We start from the raw sequence: 16,433 nt of genomic DNA, 5'->3' as shown, positions 1-16,433 counted from the left end.
GGTTTTCATGCAGGTTCATGAACCTTCATTTGAAAGCCTATGATTTTTAAAACTGAAAGGAAACTTTAAAAAATGCCAATGTTTACTGAATGAAAAAATAAAAAATAAAAAGGGAAGGTCATGACTGCTCCTAGGTATGGTGAAAAAGAAAGTTTATTGTAGATGTGAGGGAGAGCATAGCCAGAAGCAGAGACATCTGGGAGAATCCAGAGTGGGCATGGCCAGACTGAGCGGGACCATGTGGACAGAAGGAGAAGGAAACAGAAAGGGGAGAGAGGGACCCAGGAGCAGCAGCCAAGAGGGCAGAGGTACGGAGACAGAGGTGAGCGGCCGAAATGGCTGGGTTATATAGGGAAGAACCTCTGGGGGAAAGGGCAATCGAACCCCAGGGGCAGAGAGTAGGGTATACCAGCCATGTCCTGGTAACACGTAGGGACTGAAGGATCCTGGGAGAACCTGGCAGCCAGGTCTGCTTTTGAAATGTTAAGTAGGCACCTCAGCCGCTTGTCCTAGGGTTTGCTACTTACCATTTACTTTCCTCCTATAAGAGGAGAGGAAGCATGAGTGAGACCTGGACAGGAAGGCTGTGCTAGGCACCACTCTAAAAATACCCACTGAACATGGCTTGACCACTCTCCCCAGTCTGAGCTCCCAGGGCCTTCCCCTTTATGCTTCAGGTCTTTATTAAGATACATTGGTGATCGCCGGGCGGTGGTGGCGCACGCCTTTAATCCCAACACTCGGGAGGCAGAGGCAGGTGGATCTCTGTGAGTTCGAGACCAAGCCTGGTTTACCGAGCGAGTTCCAGGACAGGCCCCAAAACAATACAGAGAAACCCTGTCTCGAAAAAACCAAAAAAAAAAAAAAAAAAAAAAAAAAAACATTGGTGATCATTGCACCAAATTGCAAAACTATGGCTAGAGTATGCATTTTAGAGCTTATTTTTCTTATGGCTGAGATATGGGGTACAGTTTATAATAGATAATATGAAAGTAGCTGAAAAGGAAGCCCATTTATACACAGCTGATCTATTTTCTTCCCTGGAGTGGGAATTACTTTCTCTGTTCTTATTTAAATTTCATTTTCTTATTCTTTGGGTAAAATTCCTGATAATAAATTCTAAAGTTTATCCAAATCTGCCTGTTGCTGACATGCTTAATCTGCTAGATATAATAGGAATCGACGTTCAAATACTGGGCTAGTGTAACACTGCCACAAGCTTCTGACGGAGTAAACACCCTGCTATCAGCTCAGCATGTCAATGGAAACAAGCTTTCTCTCATTTAAAGAAGATGTATTTATGTTTATGTTATGTATATGGTTGTTTTGCCTACATGTATGTATACCTGGTGCTTGTGAAGCCAGAAGAGGGTGGTAGATCATCTTGGACCTGAAGTTACAGAGTGGGTGAGCAACCATATGGGTGCTGGGAACCAAACCTGGGTCCTCTGCAAGAGTAGCAAATGCTCTTAACCACTGATCCATGGCTCCAGCTCTGATCTACAAACTTTTTTAACCCTCTATTCCCTTTGGTGGTTAATGTTAAGGAATGTGCAGAGTACATTTTTTCCTGTAATTTAATTTGCAAAGGCAAACTTCACAGCAGAAATTGTCTAATCCTCCTGCTTCAGTGGGCTCATAGAATGGCTGAATTCTGTTTCAGGTACTTGGGCTACATGTGTGACCTACTTGCAGACAAGCCCTATCGCCCCCACTTCAAGCCACTCACAATCAAGGCAATCACTGTCAGCCCGATTCCCTTCTTCAATAAGCAGAGAAATGGGTGTCGCCCGTACTGTGATGTACTGATTGGTGAAACCAAAATATACTCCACATGCACAGACTTTGAGCGAATGAAGTAAGTCACCATGTTTTCTCTTCTTACATACTTAATTCCGGTTAAAGTTGGATTCTCCCTGCTTATTGCTGTGACGAGTTTTTTTGTTGTTGTTGTTAAGCCCAACTTGTGTAATCAAAAATAAACACAGCTGAATCCAAGGATTTTTCTCCTTTATCCACAGTGGTACCATGTTGGGGTTCAGATGATAGAGGTGGGTGGGCATTGAGGACCTGGGCATCTAAAAAGGAAACTCAGTGATTTGGGTAGGTGACTGTCCTAGTTAGTTTTAAATTGATGTGCTAAGATACCATGACCAAGGCAACTTAAAGAAAAAAAAGTTTATTGGGCGCTTATGGTTTCAGACAGTGAGTTCATGACCATCATTTTGGGGAGGATGGCAGCAGACAGGCAGGCATGGTGCTGGTGCAGTAGCTAAGAGCTCACATTTTAGCACAACAGTCAGGAGGCAGCTAGAACTAACTGGGAGTAGGGTAGAGCTTTGAATCATCAAGCCCGCCTCCAAGGATGCACCTCCTCCAATAAGTCCACACCTCCTAATCCTTCCCAAACAGTTCCACCAAGTACTTAAATATATGAGCCAATGGGGGCCATTCTCATTCAAACCACCATATTGATAATGTACTTAAAGTACATATATGATCTAACAAGAAGAACACGTACCAGTGGGAGGTGCTTGGGGTTTAGGAGACAAGGGAGTGGCTGGTAATACAGCATAGACTTAATTGGCAATAGGTTAATTTAGGAGTCAGAATTCTAGACCCTGGGAGAGTATGGCATTTCTCTCTCTATTCTGACCTTGGTTGGCTTTTACTGTATGAAGCATGGTGATTTGAGGAAAATAAGATCTGTCTAGAAGTCCAGATGAGATGGAGAGAAAAGGCCTGTATCTGGTCATTGCTCTACCAGCTCAGAAACAGTCTGCATTCAGTCAATGCTGGCTGCATTCCTACCTTTGCACAAGACAGGAAGTAGTTTCTTGGTTTAAGCCTTGGTAAACAGGTCCCTTACAGCCATAAAGGAACATTCCTGTGTCTGTGATGGTACCACACTGGACACTTTCATGGTCTCTTCTGATCTCCATTTAAAGAGAATACCGTGTCCAAGATGGGAAAATCTTCATCCCTTTGAATATCACAGCCCAAGGCGATGTCATTGTTTCCATGTATCACCTGCGGTCAACCATCGGTAGCCGACTGCAGGCTAAGGTAAGCTTTTAGGACTCAGACTATAAGCCACCTGATTTTGTAGTATGAGAGTTACTGGGTCTTTATAATTTTGGGCTTGTTTGACTTGTGAGTTTGGAGTGATATAAAGACCCTTAAAACCTGCTGATGTCTGTCTTCATCATGGTGGGAGGGAATGATTGAGGCAGGTTATGACTTATACACCATCATGGGTAGACAGCCACAGAACCCCAACAAGCCACAATCTTGAGAAGCCAAGTCTTTCTTTTAGTGCTCTGTTTAGGGGATCACTGTAAAGTTTAAAAAAATTCCCGAGAGATGACTCAGAGGTAAACTGCCTCACCACCGAGCCTAGTTACCTGAGTTTGATTCCTTGCCTTCCTCCTCGAAATGCAGTGATTTTTAGTGTATCCAAAATGTGTTGCTACTGTTACAATTCTCTTACTTAAGAATCTTCACCCCTAAAAGAAAACTTGACCACTATGAATTTTTTTTCTGTTTCTGTAGACTTTTTTATTTCGGGACATTTCGTATAAATGGAATAATATAGTATGCAGTCTATTGTAGCTGACTTCTTTTTACTCAGTGTAATATGTAATGTGTTTTAGCATGTATCAGTATTTCATTCTTTTATATAGTTAAGTAATGTTCCATTGAATGGACATACCATATTTACTGATTCTCCATGTTTGATTTATTACTAATCTTTGGATATTAGGAAAGATGTCACAAGTAATTATATCTTAATTAATTGCATATTCCATCCATTGCCTAGGTGTTTTGGATTAACAAAAGTAATATTGTATTCTTAGCTTTACAAAACTGATCTGAGGAGGGGGCAAGTCAAACATATATGAATATCCACTCTGCTGTATCAGAGGACAGATGTGGCACTGTCATTGGAACAGTTTGTTTTACCTAGTGGTGGCCAGGCAACTATGGAGGTGGGCCTGGAAGGATGAGTTTGTTTTGGAGAAGGATACCCTAGGAAGAAAGAATATATAAGAACATGGAATATCCGTGGGTATTGGCTTGCTGTCCTGGAGAAGAGAAACCAACAATGAAGCTGGGACTTCATTTAACATTCTTTTCCACAAAGAAGCAATGGAAGGCACTGGCTCCCCAAACTCAATCTATGGTGCAGATTCCCTTTTCTCCTACTGATCATGCTTCTTGCACATATTTTTAGGTGACCAACACACAGATATTCCAGCTCCAGTTTCATTCTGGATTCATACCACTGGACACAACAGTTTTAAAGTTCACCAAGTAAGTGCTGCATGGACTCGAAGTCTTTACCAGCATAGCCAGGAGCCCTTGAGTGTCTGTAGCAGCATGCTGCCACCACCAAAGTCCCACACTGTGGACTGCTGAGTGTGGTTGGTCTTAAGAAATGCATAGGTATCGCAGAGTTAACTAGGAAGGTCTGAAGTTCCATGTTAGGGAACAAGGAATCATAACTTCTCTCCTTTGTGTTTGTGGATGCTTATGCCCAATGAGAATGGCAGTGATTTCTGGAATGGCATAAGCAGTGGTCCCTCATAAGGGGTGTCTGGCTAGAGCACTGTGAAAGAGTTGCTGGGGAACCCAGCTGCACCAAATATTGATCCAAGGTTGCTATAACATAATGTGGCTATGGATCTCAGGGTGTGGCTGAATCCGGGGTTGGGGATTGCTAGAGACAGGGAGCTATGAAGGATTCGGGGGTTCAGGCTGAGAAGGTGGCTTTGGGTCTGTCTCATTATTTTGATGACCTATTTAGCCATGCCAGCATGCACTGGCCAGATGTCTGAACCCTGCTTCTCATAGTGCTTTTGTTAGCTTGCTTGGTAGTAGTCAAAGGACTTGAGTGAGTGTTGCTCTGCTTTCTGTACATGAGGAAACTGAGGCATAGTGAGGTAAAGTGATACCCAGTTAGTGACTGTGTCCACCTAGAAGTGACTTCAGAGCTGAACTTATCAGCTTGAGCCAAGCCACGTGTTGAGCATCCTGCTGAAGACATGGCGGGTGCTGTGTTTTTCTTTCCATTAGGCCTGAGTTAGATGCATGTGATGTACCAGAAAAATATCCTCAGCTGTTCCAAGTGACACTGGATATAGAAGTACAGCCCCAAGACAAAGTGATCGACTTAACTCCACCATGGGAGCACTACTGCACAAAAGATGTGAACCCCAGTATCCTCTTCTCCTCTCAGCAGGAGCACCAGGATACTCTGACCTTAGGAGGTATGTGTGAGTCATGGCCGGTTTGGGTTTTGGGGATGCAGCCTCTGTGGTTTTTTACTGCTTTGCTTTGTTCCCTATGTTCTGGTGACCCTGTGTGGGCTTTTGTCTTGCAGGCCAGGCTCCTGCAGATCTCCCTCCAGACCATCCCAGGAATCTTGGACAAGGTGGCTTCTTTGCCTCCCTCTGTTGGCAAGGTATGGTAAACCTCTAAATTAGAGTGATGAGGTGATTAAGTGACTAAGTCGTCTGGTGGTTTTATTAAGACATTTCTCGAAGCAATCTCAACTAAAGTTTCCTTTCTCCGTTATTTCAGACCCTTCCCTTCATTTGTTTTTCAAATCAGGCAGCTTGCCTGCTTTCAAGTCCATGAGTCCTCAGACTGATCAGAAAGCCAGTGTAGGCTAAATTCTACCTTCTTTGTTTGGGCAGTGTTTCCAAGTCACATCTTCCAAGACTGATGGTGTATTCCAGGATCTCTCTTTAGGTTGCTGACAACTCAGAAAGACTAACAAAGAGTTCAGTTTCCTACCTTCAGACACATATTCTAAAGACAAAAAGTGGAGTATTGTCTCAAGTACTGTACCTCTAGCAAGACAGGATGGGTCTTGCCCTGGCATGGTGAAAGAAGCCACCTGACCTGTGTCTCTGCTAGTTGCTTTAGCAATCATTAACCCAGACAAGGTTCTACCACTGTGCTATTTTCTCCCACACCTGGAGGAATTTCCAGAGCTTTTCTCAACCTTGCATTTTGCATTACTCTCTTGAGGAGCATAGCCATGGGCATTCTAGTTATGTACACTGGTCATTCTTGCTTTGCAGTTTGGGGAGGTTAGCTACGAAGTGTGTTATAGAATCAAATAGTCAAGACTTTTATGTGAAAGGAGTGGGAATTTAGCTACAGGGATGTCCTAGCCAACATTCTCTTGACTGACCTTCCTCTGCCATATGAATGTAACATAGTATTGCTACAGCCTGTAGACATTTTCAGTGTTAGGTTAAAAAAATACTCATCTGATTCCTTTGGGTGAAAAGGTTTGCTTACAGATTTTTCTTTTGAACAGTGCAATGGAAGTGTCTGAGACCTGGGAGCCTAGCTGGATGTGACTAGCAGATGGATCATCCGTCCCTTCTTGGTCCTTACCTTGCATCTTTCTCACAGGAATGGCTTCTGATAAAACACTACTCTCACCTTCCCATTGCCATGTTAATATGTAGAAACAATTCTGTATGGGGCTGGAGAGATGGCTTAGTGGTTAAGAGTACTTGATGCAAGTCAGGCATTGGTGGCGAATGCCTTTAATCCCAACACTCGGGAGGCAGAGGCAGGTGGATCTCTGTGAGTTTGAGACCAGCCTGGTCTACAGAGCAAGTTCCAGGACAGGCTCCAAAACAATCAGAGAAACCCTGTCTCGGAAAACAAAACAAAACAAAACAAAACAAAACAAAAAACCAACCAACCAAACAAACAAACAAAAAACACTTGATGCTTTTACAGAGCACCATTTGTAACTCCAATTTCTCATTTCTCCCCAGCAGAAGCATCTCACCTAAGCCCATTTTATGTGGGAAATATCTTTTCCAGATGTGAGAAGGTTGTGGGGAAGAACCATTGAATCTGCTTTTTAGGGTGTGTTGCTTCTGCTTCAGGTCATGTGTTCACAAAGACTGGGCATTACTGTCATTTTCTGTAGCACCCCACATATTGTCTGGGAATCAGCATTGAGGTGCTTCTTGCTATTGATCCGAATTCTTTTTATTATCATCTCATGTAAATCTTACAGCAGTTTGGGCACTGTGCAGTATTCATCACCCCCTGTTTTGCTGAGGAGGAAACCAAGACACAGAGACGTAAAGTTACTTGCTCAGTGTTATACAGTCAGGGAGGGGTGGAGCTGGGTTCCATTCTGGGCTGCCTGAACCCAGAGTTTTGCCTCTTAGTCCTTATGTTATACTGCCTTGCCGATGTTGAACAAACAGCCGAGAATGATCTGAGAAAGTTATTGCATTGGCAGGGGTTTGAAAGCACTGTTTGCTCAGGACTGGTGTGTCTTCTCTTTCCGGAACAATGTACACAAAACAAAACTCACCTGACCCAGCTGTCAGTCATCCAATCATTTATTTCACATTGACCTTTCTTAGATCAGAGATCAGAAAAGTCTTTCTGTGAAGAGGACCACGCTGCCCTGGTGAATCAGGAAAGTGAGCAGTCGGATGATGAGCTACTGACCCTCTCAAGCCCGCATGGCAATGCCAATGGTAACAAGCCTCACGGAGCCAAGAAGCCTGGCAAGGAGCAGGAGCCGGCGGCCCCTCCTCCCCCGGAAGAGGTGGACCTTCTGGGCCTGGAAGGGTCTGATGTGAGCACGAACTTCTCTCCTCTGGCAGCTCCTCCCAGCAATTCTGAACTGCTGAGTGACCTGTTTGGGGGTGGAGGTGCCACAGGTCCTGCCCAGGCAGGACAGGCTGGGGTAGAAGATGTGTTTCATCCTAGTGGACCTGCGTCTGCGCAGTCCACACCACGCCGCGCTGCCACCTCCGCCTCTGCATCACCAACTCTAAGAGTGGGAGAAGGTAATCTTCCCGTATTTCTCTTGTTATCTCAGACTTCGGGAATAACTCTTGGGCTGAGCAGGTAGAACTCAAATGTCTTAGTAAGCTGAACTTTTTCTGCTTTCTTTGAGAGAGTTCTTTGGGAGAACGTAAGGGAAATACAAATGTTGTCCATTTTGGTAGAAAGGTGTGGAATATAAACTCCATACTCTTTTAATTTAAAGTTTTTATTGTTTTGACAATTACATACCAGTACTATATTTGCATCATTTCACTCTTTCCCTCTCCCTCCTCCAACTCCTCCTATATCCCCCTCCCCTCTCAAATTCATAATCTCTCATTTCTTAATTATTATCATTACATCAACCTACTGAATCCCTTTAGAGTTGCCTACATGTCCTTAGGACTGATTACTTGGCATTGGGTATTCTAAAGAGCTCATCCCTGGGGGAAAAAAGTAGAGTCTCCCTTGCTCCGCAATCACCTTCTATAGCTCTTTGCCTAGGGGTGGAACCTAGTAGACTTCCTGTCTGTGTTGGCATGTCCACTGGTGCTGTCACTGTGCAGGTCTTTTTTAGCCAGCTGTATGGTTGAGATGTCATGGCTGTAGCTTCCTGTAGCATCCAGAAGACACTATATGGCAGCAGGTGTCCCGACCCCCAGGCTGAACTCCATGCTTTTAATTTTCTTTTTCTTGGAACTGGAGCCTCGAGTCTGCTTTAGTTGTTTCTGCTTGGAGACAGAGATGGATGAGCTGTTATTTACTACAGCAGCTGATACTTGTGTGATACTCGCCACTTGCCAGATATAGAATACATGATTAAACATGACTCGGTTCTTATAAAAATCAGGAGACGGATGTCATCATTATCTCCACTTCATAGTTGAGGAAATAGAAACTTACAGTTTAATTAGCAGGATTTGTTCAAACAGCATAGAATTGATGGAGCCAGGGTCCTGACTTGACCTCTGGACTTGGAGCTTTCCCTCAGATCTCCTGTAATGCTTTCTTTGAATTCTAGTTTTCTGGATGTACCCCAGCTATACAGAGAAGTGTTTGAGGGGTTTAGGCCAGCAGCATGGTCAGGGAGAGAAATGTGGCTGATCTTTGTAAGGAGTCTGAGCCCTGCATACTTAGCCAGTTTCACTAAACACACCACTACAGCCTTGACCCTTCCTTTTCCGGGTCAGCCACAGCATTAGCATTTGCAAGATGATGTAGCTGGGTTCAAGAGATTTGTTACAGCCTCAGAATAACCAGCACAAGCCAGCTACCCCTGTGACTGTCACCTTTAAGATGATCCTGCATCAGGAAGGATAAAGAGATGGATCTCAACCATCTAGACCTGGAGGATGCCGTCGGGGCCCTCCTTCACCTTCTCTGAAGTCTCCAGACTGGTCTTGGCTTGTGAAGCTCTGGCTGCCTCTTTTATGAGAAGGGGGACTAGAATCACAGAGCTCATGTGAAGAGTTTCAGTTGGTGATGGCTGGATGTGAACCTGGGGGCTTGCATCCTACATCATGGTTCCTCTATGCTTTGCCTTCTTCCATCCAGGTCTGATTTATCAGGCAGGATAAAAGGTTTATCAGGAAAACAAAATCCCAAGGTAGAAAACAGCAGTGTTCCATGGCCGGAGCGTTTGTTAATTTAACTCTTCATAGTCCCGTGTTGCTAGGTGTATTCATGTCAGAGCTAAAAGGCACTGTCAACATCGGTTAATTCTGTCTGTAAAATCATAGACATGCTGTCTAAGCATATCAACTATTAATGGCAGACCTAAATAGGTGTGAGGCTCAAGTATTCTGTCCCTACAAAAAGAAGCAATACCAAGTCTGGAATTAATAGCTGCATTTGGATCTCAGGACCAATACTTAACTATCTGGGTAGCCTTGTTAAAAGTTTAATTTGAGTTGGGCAGTGGTAGCACACACCTTTAATTCAGCATTTGGGAGGCAGAGGCAGGCAGATCTCTGTGATTTCAAGGCCAGCCTGGTCTATGAAGCGAGTTTCAGGATAGCCAGGCTGTTACACAGAGAAACCTGTCTTGAAAACCCCCCCAAAGATTTTTGATTTGGCCATGTATGGTGGCATATGCCTTTATCACAGCACTTGGGAGGCAGAGGCAGGTGGATCTTTGGCAGTTTCAGGCCAGACTGATCTACATAGGGAGTTTCAGGACAGCCAGTACTATATAGTAAGACCCTGTCTCAAAAGTAAGACAAAACAATGAACACCCTCTTACTTTGCTTGGTTGGGGATAATGCCAACAAGCGTAATGGTAAAAAGTAACTCTTGAGTTCATCTGTAGTGTGCCCATTTTATCTTTGGTTCTTGGGGAATTTATAAAACAAGATGACGTTAAAAGTGCCCCAGTAATCTAAGAAGTCTTTAGTGTCTTCTCCACTGGTTCAACTAAAAACAAGTAGGCTTTTTCTTTGTCTGCTGACAGTCCCGTGTTCTCATAGAGGATGAGGTCTCATGAATAGTAAGTAGGGCAAGGGATGTGCATCCTGGACTACATTGCCCAAAACAGTGTAGGTACTGCTGATCTGTTGCCCCACAGGTGTTGGGAGAGCATTGTGCCAGTGACGTCATAGCTGTAAAGTTGTGAGCCACATGTCCCACTGCATTGTGACAGTGGGAAGTGTTGGTTCACTGCTTTGGTTCTCAGGCTCTATTTCTAGAATGGGTCAGCCCCACTCCAGGAAGCAGGCTGTCATCAGCTTGGTGCCTACAGCTTTGGAAGTGACATCTCACTTTAGGGTAGCTCAAGGAGGTTTTCATCCTTGCTCAATAGTGAGAAATCCAAGGGCAGTTGTCCCCATGCAGCTCAGTGATCGGCAGGCACCATGTTTATTCTATGACTGTTGTTTGTGGGGATTATCTGGAGCCTGGAGCTGGGAGATTTGAACATGAGTCTAGTGTAGTGTCTCCTGGAATCCAACAAGAGCAAGTTTCTGAATTTCAGTCTCCCCCGGGGCTGAGTAAAGGTTACAGCACTTCTGTTTGCCAGGGAGAAACTGAAAGTCACCCAAGGTTTTGTTGTACCACAGTAGAGCCCCAGGAAGCTTCACTCTTGCTGATATCCAGGGCTTTCAATCTTGCTAGTTCCCCCCCCCCCCCCAGCTTTCTCTAGCTCCTAGCTGGCTGTTGAGTCGGTGTTTTATAAATGCTTGAATCCCATGGACTCAAGATAATGAGGCTTCACCCACTGCTCTCATTTTATTCCATTTTTAGCTTTCAAGTGAGTTGAAGGTCACTTGAAAACAAAGTTTAAGAAAGACCTACCTAGTGGGGATGTCCTTTTCTTTTGACATGAGTCTTACATAACTCAGGCTGAGCCTGAACTCACTGTGTAACCCAAGATGAACTTGAACTTCTGATCCTCCCATTTCCACCTTCTAAATGTTGGGATTACAGGCATGTACCACCATGCCTAGTCTTAAGTGACACCAAGGATCAAACCCAAGGCTTCATGTATGGTAGGCAAGCATCCTAACAATTGAGCTACGCTCCTAGTCCTGTCAATGGGGTTTCCCCGCTATTTGTCTTTATAGTAATGCCTCCTGCCTGGTGTTTTCTCATTAATTTCTTTTACATGAATATTCATTAGTCACTAAACCCTATATGTAGTTTGGGCAGCTCATGGATTCCTCTATGTTGACCTTGATTTCTAGCTAGCCTGTAATTATGATTTTCTGGTTTTATGTTATTAAGATTTTCAAAAACTGGCTTGGGGAGGTGACTCATTGAGTAAAACAACTTGCCACACAAGTGTCAGAACCTGAGTCTGAACCACTAGAACCCACATAAAAACTGAATGTGTAATGTGAACATCTGTAATCCCAGCATTTCTACAAGGGGATAGGAAGTAAAGGGAGACAAGCCCAGAACGTCCAAGCTACTAGCCTGATGTATGCAGCAGAAAAACAAGACAGGGCAGAAGATGAGGACAGATAACTGCACTCTGTGGTGTGGTGCACACACACACACACACAGGATTTATAAGAGCTACTTGGACCCTCATTTAGAGCTATGGTTTTTCTAATAAATCCAGACTCTTTCATCTACATGGGTAGGATTATTTCTGTCATGTTGGGACCCATGGTTAGTTCCAGAGGAAGTTCTAAGTCTAGGAAGGGGTGAGGGAGGTCGGGAGGCAAGCACCAGCCTGGTCTTCAGGCTTTTGGCAAGGTAACAGTGGCAGCCCTTCGATATCTATACAACAGCTAACTGGCAGGATAAAGAAATACATTTTCTCTATGTTTTCTAGGTGCCACCTTTGACCCTTTTGGAGCCCCCGCTAAGCCACCAGGTCAGGATTTGCTGGGCTCCTTTCTGAACACATCCAGTGCTTCTAGTGACCCCTTTCTGCAGCCCACGAGAAGTCCTTCCCCTACAGTGCATGGTAAGAAAGTGTTTTCTATGGCGATTAACAGAATAATGGAGTGGTTTTCCACAAGACAATGCTAAGTACTGAGATATAAATGTAAAAGTATTGTGTGTGTGTGGCGTGCACATGCATGCATTTACAAAACCTTTGGAAATTGACAATTTATTAATATATTCAAAACTCTGGAATAGCTTACCGGAAAGAGACTCACATAACATCTCACTTGGATTCATTGTGGTTCTTAAAGCATTAGGCTGTGGCCGGGCGGTGGTGGCGCACGCCTTTAATCCCAGCACTCGGGAGGCAGAGGCAGACGGATCTCTGTGAGTTAGAGGCCAGGCTGGACTGACAGCCTCCAAAACAATACAGAGAAACCCTGTCTCGTAAAACCAAAAAAAAAAAAAAAAAAGCATTAGGCTGTGTATTTCTGCTTATTTTTACATTAGAACTACATACCCAGAATCATAAGGCATCATTGATTATAACATACGTTATTACTTAATGTACCAGTAAAAAAAGGAAAAATGCTCCCACTTTCAATTAATGGGAAGCTATGTCTTAGTTGCAGAAATCTTTGAAATGTGAAGAAAATAGGATTCTCAAGTTAGTAAAATATGATGTTAGCATTTCATAAAATTATCATTTGGGACATGCTGCATGGATGTATGGGAGCACGTCTGTCTAATGTGACAGTTGCTAGCTGTGCTTGGCCACAGAGCACTTGAGATGTGGTTAGTCTGACTTGAAATGTGCTCCATGCATAAAGCAAACACAAGATTCCAAAGTTGGCTGCAATATAAAAGAATGTGAGGTATCTTAATATTTTTATAACAGTCAGTCATTAGAATAACATCTGAGTTATCTGCTCAATAAGTTAACATCATGTTTTACTGATTTAGGAATCCTGTTTTTCTACATTTCAGATGCAGGGGAGATAAATAATATTATCACTATTTTCTCTTTTACATGTAATTCAGGTCACATATGAATTCATAATGACTCCTTATTTCACCCAACATAAGAGCCAGCATTATGTACTGTGTGTAGACCCCAATTCCTCTACCATCCCCATGCCTGGGACCTTATTTCCCAGTTTTACTCTTTGCTATCTTCATTCCGGCCCTTTGGAGTTCTCTCTCTGTCTCATTTTTATTCTGATGAATATAAGACAAACATCAGAATGTTAAGGAAGCCAGATGGCAAATGTTGACAAAGCTGTCTACTTTTGACCTTTTTTTTCATGGGTTACTGTGGAGCCAGAGCAGGGAAGAGCAGAAAGGTCATTGATAATGGTGTGTGCTTTTAAATTAATTACCTGATAGGAAGGAAGGTGCATGATTATGTTGACAGGTGACTATGAAGCTTAAAATGCTGATCCTGGTGCTGTGGGTCCTTTATGTGGTGTGTGATGTGTGTGTGTGTGTGTGTGTGTGTGTGTGTGTGTGTGTGTGTGTGTAGTGTAGTGTAGTGTAGTGTTATGTGTATGGTATATGTATGTAGTGTGGTGTATGTGTCTGTGTGTGTGGTGTGGATGGTATGGTGTGTGTGTGTGTGTCTCTGTGTATATGTAGTGTGTGTGCCTGTGTGTGTGGTGTGGGTGGTATGGTGTGTGTGTGTGTCTCTGTGTATATGTAGTGTGTGTAGTGTGGTGTGTGTGCCTGTATGTTGTGTTTGTCTATGTGTATAGTGTGGTGTGTGTGTGTAGTGTGGTGTGTGTCTCTATGGTATGTGTGTGGTGTGTGTGTCTATGTGTGTTATGTGTGTCTGTGTGTGTATACGTGTGTAGTGTGGTATGTGTATATATGTGTGTATATGTAGTGTGGTGTGTGTAGTATGTTGTGTATGTGTAGTGTGTTGTGTGTGTCTGCATGTTGTGTGTGTCTTTGTGTGTAGTTTGGTGTGTGTTTGTGTGTGTGGTATGTGTGTATGGTGTGATGTGTGTGTAGTGTGGTATGTGTGCCTGTGTATAGTGTGAGTGTGTGTGTCTCTGTGTGTGTAGTGTGGTGTGTGTGTATGATGTGGTGTGTGTGTGTAATGTGGTGTTTGTGTCTGTATGGTGAGTGTGGTATGTGTGTGTTTTCAGTCCCACAAGTAATGCTAGGTTAGTGACTGAGTTCTCTTGCTGATTCTATGGAGAAGTGCTAGGGAGGACTCTCTCCTGCAGTAGCACATTTCATTTCATTTCTGCTCAGAACTTCTTGAGAGGTCAGACCGATCTCTCTTGAAGTTCTTATGGGTTTCTTTCTGAGTGACAGTAGACATATATCTGCCACTAGCACAGTGGGAGATAACAGTTTTTGCTCAATTAGTGTTCTGAACGGCTCATGCCACAGATGAGAAGACAAGATTCCAGTTCTGAGTGGCTCATGCTTTGGTGCCCTTGTCACAGTTAAGTTAGCTGAACCGAGTTTAAGGATATTTTCCCTCTTTCTGCATGGCCTAGAATGTCAAGTGTATTAGTGGGGTGCAGGAAGATGAATAAGACAGTTCTTGCATTCAAGGAACTCAACAGTAAATGAAGACAGACACTTGTACAATTATAATTCCAAGTGGGCGGCTATGAGGTAACACAAAGGTGAGCCAGAGAATGAACCCAGGTAACTTATGGTTTCCACCAAACTCTCGTGAGCATGCGCAGAAGCAAAACTATCCCGATGCAGAGTGGGGTAAAAGCCCAGGAGGACGAATGAATCCATTCGGTATTGAGAAGCCATGGGAAGCCATGCAGACTAGAGAAGACAACTTGGTCCTATGCAAACTCAGAAGAGGGGGCTCTGAGCTGTCTTGTTCTCATTCATCTTCTCTCTATTTGCAGCTTCCAGCACACCTGCTGTGAACATCCAGCCAGATGTTGCTGGAGGTTGGGACTGGCATACCAAACCAGGTAAAGGCCAGCAGGTTATTTTTTGCACACCAGTGACCAGTGGCAAACGCATGGTCCTTCACCCAAGATGAGGAGGATGCTTGGGATAGTATAGTCCACTGTGGAGTTGGATCATTCTTAATGCAGCCGTGTCTGCACTTTAGCAGCACTCTTCCCAATGACATGATATGTATATATAAATCATGTATTATATTTTATAAATATATTTACTATATACTACAATATGTAGTTATATATATTTAACTTACAAAATTAAATATTATATGTATATATATATGTATCTGTGGTTTAACTTTATGAGACTCATCTGCTATGCATCTCTTTCAATAATAGAATTAGATGGATCTGAATTGGTTCCACCACTTAGACTGTCCTGGATTTTTTTCTTTTTGGATAAGTCTCAGCTTCAGTTTTCTTGTCTGAGAAATGGGGCAATCCTGGCAGAAGTAAGGCAATAATATCTCATTGTTTACTTGCTCTGCATTTCCCCTAATAATTAGTGACTGTGGTGATTTGAATTCATAGGCTTATGTATTTGAATAGCTGGTCCCAGCTGGCGGAACTGTTTGAGAAGGGGGTGGTATGTCCCTGGGAGTAGGCTTGAAGTTTCAAAGCCCCACCCATTCCCAGTTAGCTCTCTGCTCCATGCTTGTGGATAACATGTAAGCTCTCAGCTACTGCTTCAGCACCATGCCTGCCTACTGCCATGCTCCCTCCCCATCATGGTAGTCATGGACTCTAACCCTCTAGAACCATGAGCCCCAATAAACTTTCCTTCTATAAGTTGCTTTGGTCATGGTGCTCATCGAAGCATAGAAAAATAACTAAGACAGTGATGTTGAGAACCTTTTTATGTGTTGTGATCATTTATAAATCTGCTGTGGAGAAATGTCCTTGGCCTATTTTTAGATCAAATCATCTGTCAATTTAAATTATCAGTAAGTGGTACATATATTTACTTTATATATATTCTGCCTCAAACTCATCAGAATAATGGTTGGCAAATATTGCTCCCCCCCACCATTGTATACTTTACTTTTTACCTCTGTTGGCTAGTTCCCTTATCATACAGGTTTTTCTGGTTCAATTTGTCCTTTTGCTTTTATTACCTGTCGCTTTGATTTTTTTTTTAAGTTAAAGGGCTAGAGAGGTGGTTTAGAACACTGTCTACTCTTACAGTAGACCCAGGTTAGATTCCTGGCACTCACAGGTCTACTCACAACTGACAGTAGTTCTAGTTCCAGGAGGATCTGATGCCCTCTTCTGGATTCTGTGGGTATTGCAGACACACGAAGCATGATACACAGACACATATGCAGGCAACATCCATGCACA

The 16,433-nt window shown here is 43.4% G+C and overlaps 1 protein-coding gene across 6 annotated transcripts in view; it reads left to right on the top strand.

Moving 5' to 3' along the window:
- Dnajc6 (DnaJ heat shock protein family (Hsp40) member C6) overlaps positions 1-16,433 on the top strand; it is a 160,662-nt gene that overhangs the window by 129,255 nt on the left and 14,974 nt on the right. For all 6 annotated transcript variants that reach the window (XM_013125634.3, XM_013125635.3, XM_005086637.4 and 3 more), the window contains 8 exons: positions 1,664-1,858; positions 2,949-3,066; positions 4,235-4,314; positions 5,077-5,270; positions 5,384-5,464; positions 7,410-7,841; positions 12,095-12,229; positions 15,030-15,098. In XM_013125634.3, the coding sequence (XP_012981088.2) occupies positions 1,664-1,858; positions 2,949-3,066; positions 4,235-4,314; positions 5,077-5,270; positions 5,384-5,464; positions 7,410-7,841; positions 12,095-12,229; positions 15,030-15,098 (1,304 nt within the window). The remainder of the gene's footprint in view (positions 1-1,663; positions 1,859-2,948; positions 3,067-4,234; positions 4,315-5,076; positions 5,271-5,383; positions 5,465-7,409; positions 7,842-12,094; positions 12,230-15,029; positions 15,099-16,433) is intronic.

The sequence above is a fragment of the Mesocricetus auratus genome, unplaced genomic scaffold, assembly GCF_017639785.1.
Source record: "Mesocricetus auratus isolate SY011 unplaced genomic scaffold, BCM_Maur_2.0 Super-Scaffold_100014, whole genome shotgun sequence".
Lineage (NCBI taxonomy): Eukaryota > Metazoa > Chordata > Mammalia > Rodentia > Cricetidae > Mesocricetus > Mesocricetus auratus.
This window is presented reverse-complemented; position numbering and strand designations above follow the sequence as displayed.